Below are 14,103 nucleotides of genomic sequence, written 5' to 3' on the forward strand. Positions count from 1 at the left end.
ATAAAAGATACCATTTCGAGCGTGGCCGTTTTCGTGCAGGTGACACGTAAAAGCACCCACTACACTCTCTGAGTGGTTGGCGTTAGGAAGGGCATCCAGCTGTAGAAACTCTGCCAAATTAGATTGGAGCCTGGTGTTGCCATCCGGTTTCACCAGTCCTCAGTCAAATCGTCCAACCCATGCTAGCATGGAAAGCGGACGTTAAACGATGATGATGATGATGATGATGATGAACCACATGTATTAGATGTTAATTTAAGGGTTAATAACTGTAAATACCTTGCAACCACTGCGATAATTGTTAACTGGTAATCGAAAGGTAAATATGTATTTTTATATGCCTTTGACTTAGTGTTATCACATTAGAATTAAAAATGAAACAATATTCACTTTTGACATGTAATACCAAACCAGTGTAAAAGATTTCTCTGGGCCTGCATTAGGCAAGAAGTTAAAAAATCTTTTGCCCATGACACTCCATGGACTCTATGTAATGCATGTGTAAAATTTGAATGAAATCAGTTGGGTAGTACTTGAGTTTTAGGGATTCACACATACAGTCAGACAGACACATTCTCAGTTATCTCTGCCTATGCCCCTCAACGAGGGCTGCTGGAATGAATAAAAGGATTGATTTTATGATGTCCTTTTGCAAACTACTTCAGTGAAAAATGATAGTGGCTTTATCTTTGTGGCTGGTGACTTCAACATGCATATTGAGTAGCGTCCTGGTGGCTTCTATAATGTTCATGGAGGCTATGGGTTTCTGAAATGAGGAAGAAAAAAGGCTATTGGAGTTTTGTAATTCAAGTCTTATCTCAGGAAACCAGCCAGTCACATGATCAGCTATCAACCTGTCAGCTATACAAGCCAAATTGACTATGTTCTCACCAGAAAGATGGATGCTCAGAAATACAAAGACCTTCTTCAGTAAAGAATGTACTCCCTAACATAGGTTAGTTGTTAGCAGTTTTAGACAATGGATGAGAAGGGCTTAGAGAAGCAAACCAGTCTGGAAAAGGAAGATATGGAAACTTAAGGGTCCATTGAAGAGCTAGAGCTTTAGAGACATCTTAATTGAAGCATTAGACAAGGAGGAGGAGATATAACATAAAGGATAACTGGAAGTTGCAAATAGACAGTCTACTGAAGGCTACAGACCTAATCTGTAGCTAGTGCAAAGTTCCAACCAGACCAAAGGTGACATGGTGTTGGAACAGTAAAATAGACGGAGCCATAAACGCAAAGAAACAGGACTGGAAGTGTGGCAGTAGTAGAGAATTATACCAGTTAGCTAGAAGAAAAGAAAAACTAGGTAATAAGTATATTTAGCTAGGGAGAGGCAGAATGGAAGAGGTTTGCCAATGTTCAGTGGCATGAGGTATTCTAGATTGCAAGACAGTGTGTCAGAGAAAATTATGATGTTGTAGGACTAAAGTGTGTAAGGATAGATGATGGTACACTTACATTTAGTGATTCTGCAAAGAAAGAGGTATAGAAGTGTCACTATGAAAGGCTTCTAAATGTGAAGAATGCATAGGAGAAGGAGAGTCTTCCTAATGTAGATCCAACAGTGGGACCAGCTATCTATGTTGACAGCAGTATGATGGATAAAGGAATTAAGAATATGAAAACAGGGAAAGCCTTTGGTTCATTAGGAATTACACTGAGATACTATCTGGTGGAGTGGGATACAGCCTAATCACTGTATAATTAATCAGGTTGTCCAGGAAGGTATCATACAGAAGTAATTACAGAGGTATCAAATTGCTGGACCAGATCATGGAAGTTACAGGAAGGGATATTGCATAACTAATTTAGAAGGGAGTTAACCTAGATGCAATTTGGATTTTGTGCCAGGGAGAAACATTATTAATGCTATCTTCTTTGGAGAAACATTTAACCAAAAATAAACTGCTGTACTTGGCATTTGTCAACATGGAAAAAAACCTTTGACTGTGTCCTTTACTCCTTCATCTAATGATCACTGCAGAAGCTAGAGGTAGATGAATGGCTGGTGAGAACTGTCCATTCACCAAGGCTCAGTTCTCAGTTTCTGTTTATATCTCTTCAGGGAAATGGCCATGTTTGATGTGTATAAATGGTGTAAGTAGAAATTTCATTTGGTCTACCCAGTGCACATCAATGTTTAACACTGATGTGGTCTGTGGTATTAAGAGTGCTCAAAATACTAGCTAAATGAGTGTCAAAACAGTTGAATTTCTTCAGATCAGTTTCTTTCATTCTTTCAGTTTTTAAATTGTATTTAGTATGTACAACACTGCTGTACATTGACATCACAATGCACTACAATGACACCTCCAATGAGCCCTTAAACACTATCATAGCTATATTTTCAACCAAGTTATGATTAAAAAATGATATGCTCATTTAAGATTATATCTATAATTATATTAGTTTAATAATTGAGATGTAGATTAATTTCTTATATTCTGTACATGTGGGTGTATTATTCATGGGAAACCAACTCAGGTTTTGCCCTGGAATTATAACAAATTGAGCCATTTTACCAATATTAAGTGAATAACCATCACCACCTGAATCTGTACAAACAAAATATAAACTCAGTTTATTTCAAAAGCCCTGTTCTGCAAAAATTACAGTAAGCATTCCATTTCAACATTCTATTTGCTGTTTAATGGTATCATTGCAACATTCTTCTTTCAAAATTACTAAAGAAATGCATTTTTCTCTCACAAAGATTGATATAGACACCAGAATTTGTCATTTTCTGTTTTCCTGTATGGGCCAGTTTATGCTATTACATTACAAAAAAATAGATATACACCTATTACGAAGCTGTGTGTGCTTTTGGACTAAACTGCTGAACAACATGTTTCATCAGTGTGAAATCATGGTTATATTTGGCAGTTCAATTTCCCCTTAATTGCTAAATTGTGACCTTCATTCAGGTATCAGAATATCAAAATATCTACTCAAGTCTTCAACGTAGACCAATTTAGAGGTCAAAAAAAAGGATTTCTGACACAACTTTAATCCTGAAAACTTTTACCCATGCTCTTTGCATGTCTACTTTTCCTAAGAAAGCAAAATTGATTACAAAAAGTTCACGAAAACGTCTTTTTAGCCTGCTGTGCAGTGCAAACTATGGGCACATAAGAGATGCAGTGAAATCACAGGAAGGTTAACAAAGAAAATAGTCTTTGTGTGTGTGGAAGATGGGCAGGAACAATAGATACTAAGAACACTAGGAAATAGATTCCCTCAGATACCTAGGAGACCCTTAGATGTAGTTGATAGTTTTTGTTAGGTGGATGCTCTGAAAGCATAGTGACTAGAATCGGAATTAGCTGAGGAAAGTTCACTTACAACTTAACTTCCTAACCTTACTCTAACAAAGGGCTTCTCTCTCATTGAAAGGTAGATAGTATGATTCTTGTGTAGGAACAGCAGTGCTGCATGGTAGCGAGACATGGGCTGTGACTGTAGAGGACATGTGAAGGTCTGTATATGCTCTGCTGTATATGCAATGTTAGTGTGCATCATCATCATCATTTAATGTTGGCTTTCCATGCTGGCATAGGTTGGACGATTTGACTGAGGACTGGCAAACCAGATGGCTGCACCAAGCTCCAATCTGATCTGGCAGAGTTTCTACAGCTGGATGCCCTTCCTAACGCCAACCACTCCGAGAGTGTAGTGGGTGTTTATACGTGCCACTGGCACGAGGGCCAGTCAGGTGGTACTGGCAATAGCCACGCTCAAATGGTATTTTTTATGTGCCACCTGCACAGGAGCCAGTCCAGCAGCACTGGCAATGACCTCGTTTGAATATTTTTTCATGTTCCACCGGCACAAGTGCCAATAAGATGACGCTGGTAACGATCACGTTCAAATGGTACTTTTTACGTGCCACTGGCACAGAAGCCAGTCAGCTGCTCTGGCAATGATCACGCTCGGATGGTGCTCTTAGCGCTCCACTAGCATGGATGCCAGTCATCGAATTTGATTTCGATTTCACTTGTCTCAACAGGTCTTAGCAAGCAGAGTTTAGTGTCCAGTGAAGGAAAGGTACACATAAGTGGGCTGGTTACACCCCTAAAGTGCAAATGTGTTGAGAGAAATTTGGGCATAAGAGGCATCAGATATAGTGTGCAAGAGAGAAGACTGCACTGGTATGATCATGTGATGCATGTGGATGAGAATAGCTGCAAGAGGAGGTAGACCCAAGATGAAAATTGACCTTCAGATGTTGAGTCTCAGAGACGACATGATGATAACCAAGATAATGGGCAATTTGCTTGTGCTTAAGAAGATCCATCTAAGTAAAAATGAGGCCCTAAAGGCAAATTGTTCATATTTATGACTCCCTCCTCCATAACCCATCTTCCTTAACACTCCTCCCTTCTATCTCCTACCCTCCTTTCGCACTCTCACAAATTTGCCTGCACACAATTTGTCCCTGACAAGTCCTTTCCTTGCAACTCATCTTCTTAACCTTACCCCCACCTTCCATCTGTATTAACTCTCTGCATTCCACTCTTCGCCATCTATCTCCTTTCACTCTCTTGCAAATTCACTTGCCCACTCAATTCTTTATCCTGGAACTCCTGTTTTTGGGATAATGAGCAGCTGCCTTGTCACATTCTCTTGGATTTACTTGAAATCTTTTTGGGATCATAGCTATAGGCCCATGATTTGTCACCTGTTATGACTGTTTTCAAAAAGTTTTTGTCTTGACACAATCAAGGAGATCCTGTGCAGCTGAAACCCAATCTTCTTTTCAAGACTCTCTCACTCTACACACTTTACTTCCAAGGACTTCTATAAACAACGAAAGTGAGCAAGAATGTTATAACTTAGTGTGAATGTGCAACAAAGTTCAGTCGAGTGCCATGACCATAGCAACACTCTTGATACTTTTTGATCAGACCTTGTGTATACATGTATATATAAAGATTTCACTTAGGGACAGTGATACTAATAACATGCTGTCAGAACTCAATATACAAATGCTTCAGAAAAAAGCATTAAGCATGTACAGCACATAAAAAGAAATTAAAGCAATGACAAGGGAACAGGAATTAATCAACTTATGTATGTATGCATGCATGCATGCATACATATATACATACACATACATATGCACTCAAATATATATATATATATATTGTCATAATTATTGATGAATGTCCATCTTCCATGTTGGCATGGGTTGTGTGCTTTCACAAGATTCAATGGGTTTGAGGACTATCATGCTCCAATGTCTGCTTTGTTATTATTTATATAACTGGATGCCCTTTCTAATGCCATCTCCTTTACAGCATGTACTGAGTGGCACGTAAAAAACACCCACTACACTCTAGGAGTGGTTGGCATTAAGAAGCTGTAGAGACCTTGCCAAATTGGATTGGAACCTGGTGCAGCCTTCCGGTTTACTAGTTTTCAGTCAAACTGTCCAACCCATGCCAGCATGGAAAACAGATGTTAAATGATGATGAATTAAGCAATTTGATAAATGGAATTGATAAAATATTTACTGGGACTGAATTGATATGACTGATAAAATCATTGATGACAGTATCTCAATATGGCAACAGACCAATGACTGAAATCAATAAAAGAATATATGTATATATAGGGGGAGAATTCACAAAAAAACAAAAGACGAAGACAGGTAGTGTAGACAACAAACAGATGTATTAGTTTAATGCTCTTCCACAGAAAGGAACACAGAAAGAAATGTGTGTGTGTGTATACACTAAACGTAAATAGTTTCTTTGTTAGTTTCTATAATGAGCATTCCAGCTGTTTTATAATGTAACTGCTTACAAAGTGACTTGTAGAGTAAATGACTAAATAAATTGGAACATACATTGTTTTTGTTATAAAATTTAAAAGATCATGTAAATTGTTAATTTAATCACATATTTTACATTTGAACCAACAATGTTTTGCCAAACTTTTTCAAAATAATGTTATTTGAAATTTTAGTGTGTCCAATGAATCAAAGCATTTGCTTCCAATGAAATATTCCAAGCTTTGAAATGAGTAACAGCCTAAAGCTGTGAGGTCAGGAGAATACAGGGTATATGCAAGCTTTTCTCAGCCAAACTCTTCAATATTGGAACAGGTGATTCTTAGAGTATGGGGCACATATTATCATGAATAACTCACTTTATATTGAGTAAAGAGCACCTCTTCTTCAATTTTTCATCCGATTGATCAAGTTGTTCATAGTAAGCTTTAGTTATGTTTGTTTGGTACAGTTAAAGGATTTCAAAGTGGTAACAAGGTGATCCAAAAATGGTGAATGAACTCATAAATGAAGAACAATGCAGAACTGACACATAAACTTTGTGATCTCTCAGTTTGTGAAGAATCCAATCATTGAACTTAGACACCATTCCAAGTTTTTGAAAATAGCAATTGATGGTTGATAATGATAATGAAATTAAGCTCTTTTGTTATATCTTCATCTGTTACATTGTCATTTCTCTTGAGTGCTGCTGTATGTTGTTCCTCATAAAAAGTAACAAGGTGTTCACAACAAGGAGAATGGTTCAAGCTGAATGAAGTTCTTGTATCAGAATTTTGGGGTTGTTCAAGTAATAACCAATGTAGACATCTGGCATGGTGACTATCTTTAGAATGAGGCATTCTCTGTTTGTAGTGTTAAATGAAATGTTGAAACAAAGTAATACAAAACTGAAAAATATAGCTTCATAAAGAGACATTACTTTTGAGATGATTTGATGTATAGTTTTTAAAAAAAATGCAATTGAAGACATTCTGATACAAAGAATTGTCATTTTTAAAGAAACTAGCTAAATGTGAACAAAAGCTAATGTTATATGATCACAATAGAGTAATTACTACATTTACACAAGATGTACTGTTCCACCCTGTGGAGGCGCAATGGCCCAGTGGTTAGGGCAGTGGACTTGTGGTTTCGATCCCCAGACCGGGCGTTGTGAGTGTTTATTGAGCGAAAACACCTAAAGCTCCATGAGGCTCCGGCAGGTGGTGAACCCTGCTGTACTCTTTCACCACAACTTTCTCTCACTCTTACTTCCTGTTTCTGTTGTCCCTGTAATTCAAAGGGACAGCCTTGTCACACTGTGCCACGCTGAATATCCCCGAGAACTACGTTAAGGGTACACGTGTATGTGGAGTGCTCAGCCACTTGCACGTTAATTTCACGAGCAGGCTGTTCCACTGGTCGGATCAACTGGAACCCTCGACGTTGTAAGCGATGGAGTGCCAACTACTGTTCCACCCACAAAAAACTGCACATAGCAGCATCAACTAATCAGCATAACATGATACATAAAATAGATAGCTTGAACTTCTTGATTGGGTGTTTTGTATAAGGAATCTATAATCCATTGGTTATTGAAATACCCACATTTTATCTTCCTTAATAGAAGGGAAAATCATTATCATCATCATTGTTTTAACGTCCACTTTTCGATTTATGCCTGGGTTGGATGGAATTTGTTTGGGCAGATTTTCTACAGCTGGATGCCCTTCTTGTCACAAACCTCTCTTATTTTCAAGTAAGGTAATATTTCTCTATGACCAGGTATGTTTTCATGCAAGATTGGAAAGGGACACCATTTACATGATGTCACACTTGCTTACAAACATCATATGATATTAAGGGGATAGATAGTAACACACACACACATCCAGACATACTAGAGAATTCTTTTAGTTTCTGTTTACCAAATCCACTTGTAAGGCTTTGGTTGGCCTGAGGCTATAATAGAAGACATTTACTCAAGCTTCCACACAGTAGGACTAAACTCAAAACTATGTGGTTGGGAAACAAGCTTCTTACCACACAGCCATGCCCTGCACCTATAAAACTATCATTAAATGTTACTATTAAAAATGACTTACTGAATGATTGTAAAAATATGACTAAATTTTTTTAATGAAAAATATGTATTTTTTTGTCATTTGCAGAAATCCTGTTGTTTGACGTGTAGCATCCAGACCATCTGCCTGGCATGATTGAGTCGCGCACCTTCAATGTGGAAAGTCATAGTAAAGTTGCATTTCATGTTATGTATGATTTATGGCGGCAGCAGCAGCTCTGTGATGTCATTATCTCTGTAGAAGGACACCAGTTTCATGCACACAAGATCGTTTTGGCAGGATGTAGTCCATATTTACGTGCCATGTTTACAAATGGCATGTTAGAATCTGACAAAAACTGGGTAGAAATCCATGGTACAGACCAAAATACCATGGCATATTTATTGGAGTTCATGTACCGTGGTTCTATTGAAATCACAGTTGACAATGTTCAGAGTTTGCTGCAAGGATCCAGTCTCCTTGGTTTGCATTCCCTGAGAAATCTGTGTGCTCATTTCTTACAATCGCAACTGACAGCTTCCAATTGCTTAGGTAATATTTCTTTTGCCATATTCTTTAATATTCTATACATACTCATAATTCTCTTTCATAAATAACTTTTAAATGAGTATTTTTAATCTACAGGTATCCACTATTTTGCTGACATGTACACCTGTATTGAACTTGAAGCTACAGCACGTCACTACATTTACCAGAATTTTCTAGATGTCATTCGTACTGAGGAATACTTGCAATTATCTGAAGAACGGTTATTAGATTTGCTCAACAGTGATAAACTGCAAGTAACAAGTGAACATCAAGTGTTTGAAGCCGCATGTCACTGGCTGCAGTGTGATCTAATTCATCGTTCACATGTTGCATGTCGCTTTCTACAAGCTATCAAACTTGTTCTGCTGGATATGGAATACTTGCAAAATATTGTAAGTCAGTCTGATTGGGTTCGAAATTGCCGGAAGTGCCAAGTTCGAGTCAACAAGGCACTGATGATGAAACAAAACAGTAAAGCACTTGAACTGATCACTCCTCGTGCCCAGCCACCTAGTATTTATGTAATAGGAGGACGCAACAGTATTGACTCACAGTTGAAAAGTGTTGAACGATATGACTTCTTATTAGACCAGTGGTCAACAGTGGTAAGTTTTCTTTGTACCAATATACATTTATCAGTTATGTCTATAAACAATAAACCCTAATATTGCTAGCCAATAAAATATTTTACTTTAAAACAGAAAAATTCAATTAAATATTCAAGCTATGACTAATTTAATCTTGGATTTTTGTATTATTTTTAATGACATTTGAATGATGTCATCTTTGGAACTTTTAATCCATAAAGTAAGTTAAGAAAACTAAATATTATAAGGTATTTCGTCCAACACATTCCCATAACAATTCATAACCTTTCTTTTGTCTAATATTAATTTCTAAAAGTCAAGTGCACTTCTTTTTAATGTCTCTCTATATGTCTTTATTGCATGGCATTCTGTGTTCTTTGAACTATCCTCATGACTTATTTCCACATATTCCTTGCCCATCCCCCTCTTTAAAAGTTCAATTGCATTAAAAGGCAGTATATGTAAATTTTAGCCAAGATTAGGATAAAAGGTAATTTAAATATTCACCTTTAACATATTAGCTAGGGCCTCAGTTTGACCAGTATGATTTTACAAATTTGAGAAATGAAAGTTTTACACTGAACAGGACAAAGTTTAAACTTGAAATTGTAAATGCCCAAACTACGTGTTAATTATCTAGTATAATCTCACTTTCCAACTTTGAACTGATGCCATGCTAATAATTCTGGTAAATCTAGAAATTACTTTTGGTTCTATGTTTTGTGAACAAAAATGCCTTAATAGTAAAAAGAAATGAAGATGCCTAATCTAATCCTATTTTGATTGTAATACATTAAAGAAACCTATCTGAGATATACCATCATATGTGATGCTGTATATTAAGGGTTTGAGATAGCAAAACAGTTTACTGTGTGTAACTTGTTTGTGTTGAAACTCAATAATCATTGGTCTGTATGTCTAATTATTGATTCATTGCTTACAAATGAGCTGAAGGGTTGATGTAAAAGGAGAAAATATGTTTAACTCTTTAGTATTCAGATTACTCTGTCAAATGTAATGCTTATTTATTCACATTGTTTTGAATTTATTTATTTTTAGAATGATATTGTAGAGTAGGTGTGAAAGGCTGGACCTGGCCAATCTGAACATAAAATAGGTAGAAATTTTGGCAAGATATGGCCTGTTTAAATGCTAAAAGGTTAAAACATGCTTTCCTGAAGTATTTGGAAAACTTTTTAAGGGTTCATTCTGATGACTAAATCTGGGAAGATGGTGCAGTTTCTGGTTAAAATGATTATATGTCTAATATTTTACATCTATATTTCAGCCTAGCATGAATATTGCACGGACAGCAGTTAGTGCAACCAGCTATAATGGTTTGCTTTATGCTGTTGGTGGAGAGTGTGCTTTGGCAGATACTCCTGATGACACATTATATTTGCGTTGTGTTGAGTGCTATGATCCAGTTCTTAAACAATGGGAACTAAAACCTGAACTCAAAATTGCTCGGTCATTTATTGCTGTGGCGTCAGTTGGTGGATTTCTCTATGCTATAGGTAAGCTTCATGGGAAAAGTTTAAATGTTCAATATTTTTAACATATTAAGCATTTATCACCAATCATATTTTTCCAAAAAATACTGTCAAATATTTGCGAGTATATATTTCAAACAGTCTCACTCATTTTAGTAATCTTATATATATGTATATATATATATATATATATATATATATGCACTTTACATATTTAAGAAAAATTGTTGTAAATTAAATCAGTGGAAGGCTTGTATCTATATATATATTTACAATGGCAATATAAATTGAGACCCTATAAATTAGATCTTGATGTAATCTATTGCGCCTCATCAAATGGTACCACCCTCAAAAAATACCTTCTTTTTCTTAGACAGACTCCACCAGAAGTGTCTATCCTCTAATATTAAATCTCCACATTTAATAATTTAATTAGCAATTTTATTTAACAAATATGTAAAAAAAAAATCCAATGTTTTCTTAAAAGAGACATGAATGAGTTCAGTTTTACAACTTCAGAAATGCCTTCCATTAAATGTGTGTATGTGTATGTGTAGACACAGGTATGGCAGTGTAGTTACAAAGTTTGCTTCACAAGCATATAGCCTTGAACTGACCAATACTTTGTGAGTGGAATTGGTAGACAAACTACAAGGAAGCCAGTTGTGTGTGTGAACTTGTGTACATGAATGTCAATCCTGCATATTATCATTAGCACTGTCTGAATGAAAGCATTGTGTTTATTTTCACCAGTGAACCAATGTTCTGTTGTTTAGCAAACATATGAGAACCAGTGGAATTACTAACATCTTACTTTGGGATCAGAAACAGAATTAGTGACAGTTAGAGCAATGATCTCTAGAAAAGTTTCCTCTACAAGTTTTGTCTGACCTAGCCAGGCATAGACAATGTGTGTGTGTGTGTGTGTGTGTGTATGTATATATATATATATATATAGATATATATATATATATATATATATAGTTTTAGGGAAAAGAACCAAGGTTCATGAACTCATCGATGAAAATCCACTGTCACATACTGTGAAACTTAATTTTAATTTTTAATAAATTGATTTTAATTGAGTTTTTATCTGTAATTTTGGATTTTTATCCCTAATATTTTTATTATATATATATATATATTTGAAGAAGGGTAAAGATATCGCTTGCTAAAAATCAAAGCAAAAGATAAAAAAAAAGCCCAATTCTATGATAAATACACACACAAACAATGTAATGAGCACTCTAAAAAATAGGCCTATTTCTCATGCACAGCAACAGCATGAAATCAATTGATATTGGGGTATGTATTAACTGCCTTCATATTTCATCCTGAAGGTAGGCTTATTTTTTAAAATGTTCATTACATTGTCTAATAACCCTGTCAACAACATCGTTCCACCATCACATTATTTTGGGTCAAGAGGGGACTTTGCACCACCCACAGATCTGGTCAGTGGCCCTCAGCAGGTCGTCCCGTAGAAACCTCCAGTTGTCTTCTACATAGTGTGAAGCTATATCCCCTTCTATTTTGTCAAAGGTTTTGAGTAATATGTCTCTAAATCTCTATCCATTCGCAGGATCTTTAAGCTTCCAGACTCTTCTCCTACATGCTGGTCATCATCTTCTGGACAACCACTTAGCCCTGATCCTGAAGTCACTAACTACTAGTCTATGTTGTGGGGGTACATTCTTCGCCTGGGAAGGTTTTGGCATTTATAAGCAGCCATCTTTCCTTTTTCCTGGCGAGGATGTAGTCAATTTGACTAGTGTGTCTGCCAGAACGGTAGGTGACTAGGTGACTGGCAGGTTTCCTGAAGTTAGTATTGCAAACCATAAGGTCATTTGCATCACAGAACTCCAGCAGCCTGGTTCCCTCCTCATTGCGGGAACCAAGACCATAGCCTCCATGTACGCCATGGAAGCCCCCTGAATGTTGTCCAACATGACCATTGAAGTCACCAGCCACAAAGAGAAGGTCCCTGTCATTCGTCGACGAGGTAGTCTGCAAGAGGGTGTCATAAAATCAGTCTTTCTGTCCATCAGGTAGCCCGGGCTGAGGGGCATAGGCCGAGATAATGGTTACTAACTCATGGTGAAGGACTAATCTAATCTATCTACCTTTGAATTACCAGTTCATAATTAGCACAGCAGTTGCAAGGTATTTACTATTTGCTTATATTTGGTTAATTTACACTGCAAAAAAAATAATATAAAATACAGACATACTACATAACTACAACTGCTTACAAAAACAGAGATTAATGTATATTTTTTTCTATGTTCATAATTTTTTGATTACAATATTGAAAAAGAAATATGCCACCAAAGAAAAAAACGTAATCTCTCCAAAAGCACCTATTAAGCAAGGAGGATTGCAGAAAACTGAAGGCGAGAGTCTCAAGAGATAAAGGACATGAGACTTTCTCAAAATCAGTGAAGGCATGCTGCAGCACATCAGATGGCGTCTCAAGAGAGAAGAGTGATGAGACTTTCCCATGATCAGCAAGGGCATGCTGCAGCACGTTGGATGGAGTCTCAAGAGAGATGGGAGATGAGACTTTCCCAAGATCAGTAAAGGCATGCTGCAGCATTTAATGCTGAATCATTAAAACAATGTTTAGCATACTAGATTACACAGAGGCCCAATAGAATAGCTCTCACAAACAGACCACATACAAATTTGCTCTTCACAACACCTGGAGCTGCTTTCAGATATGATCCATCTCATTCTTATAAAAATTATAATTCTTTCCAAATTGGTGTGCTAAACTCAAATTGTCATTCCTGCAAAGCTTTAAAATTTACTCCACAAATGTTTTGTCGTCAATGCTGTACTTTCTCGTATCACTTATTTCAACTTAACTGTAATATATATATACAAACTATGCCATTTTAATCCTGAGCAATGCTGAGTATCTCTGCTAGTATATATATATATAAATAAATAGATATGTAATTGTTAATGAGGACAACAAACATTAAGGCAAGACAAACATCTCAAGTCGTATACGTTATTATTACTGGAAAAATTCAAAGTCTTACAGCTGTTTCTGGGATATCCCAGAGTATGGGATATTCCATCATCGGAGACAAATAGGGAAAATGAGAAGGGTATAGATTAATGAAATGACACAGAGGACAGGAGAAAAGGAATAAGGAAATGAAGAAAGAGTAGAAAAAAGAAGCATAAAAGTTCACAATTCAGTTTTCCAATCATGTAGAAGTAAGTCTGTAACTCCTTAGGTGGAATCCTGTGTAAATCCATGTAGGTTAAAGACCCTTTTATACTCTCTCTTTCTATATATGTGTGTGTGTGTGTGTGTGTGTATATATATATATATATATAGACAATGATTTCCAATGTTTACCAAAAAGGGAAACCATAATTGTCACTAAATATGACTATATATAACTATATATATATCTATGTATGTATGTGTGTGTACATATGTATGTATGTATGTATCATCATCATCATCATCGTTTAACGTCCGCTTTCCATGCTAGCATGGGTTGGACGATTTGACTGAGGACTGGTGAACCAGATGGCTACACCAGGCTCCAATCTGATTTGGCAGAGTTTCTACAGCTGGATGCCCTTCCTAATGCCAACCACTCCGAGAG

At 36.5% G+C, this 14,103-nt stretch overlaps 1 protein-coding gene across 1 annotated transcript in view; it reads left to right on the forward strand.

Moving 5' to 3' along the window:
• Positions 1-14,103, forward strand: part of LOC106881638 (kelch-like protein 3) — a 59,482-nt gene that overhangs the window by 16,344 nt on the left and 29,035 nt on the right. The window contains exons 2-4 of the mRNA XM_014932102.2: positions 7,954-8,397; positions 8,491-8,999; positions 10,270-10,498. Coding sequence (XP_014787588.1) covers positions 7,998-8,397; positions 8,491-8,999; positions 10,270-10,498 — 1,138 coding nt within the window. The 5' untranslated portion in view covers positions 7,954-7,997. The remainder of the gene's footprint in view (positions 1-7,953; positions 8,398-8,490; positions 9,000-10,269; positions 10,499-14,103) is intronic.

Source organism: Octopus bimaculoides, chromosome 4 (assembly GCF_001194135.2).
Source record: "Octopus bimaculoides isolate UCB-OBI-ISO-001 chromosome 4, ASM119413v2, whole genome shotgun sequence".
In the NCBI taxonomy this organism is placed as follows: Eukaryota; Metazoa; Mollusca; class Cephalopoda; order Octopoda; family Octopodidae; genus Octopus; species Octopus bimaculoides.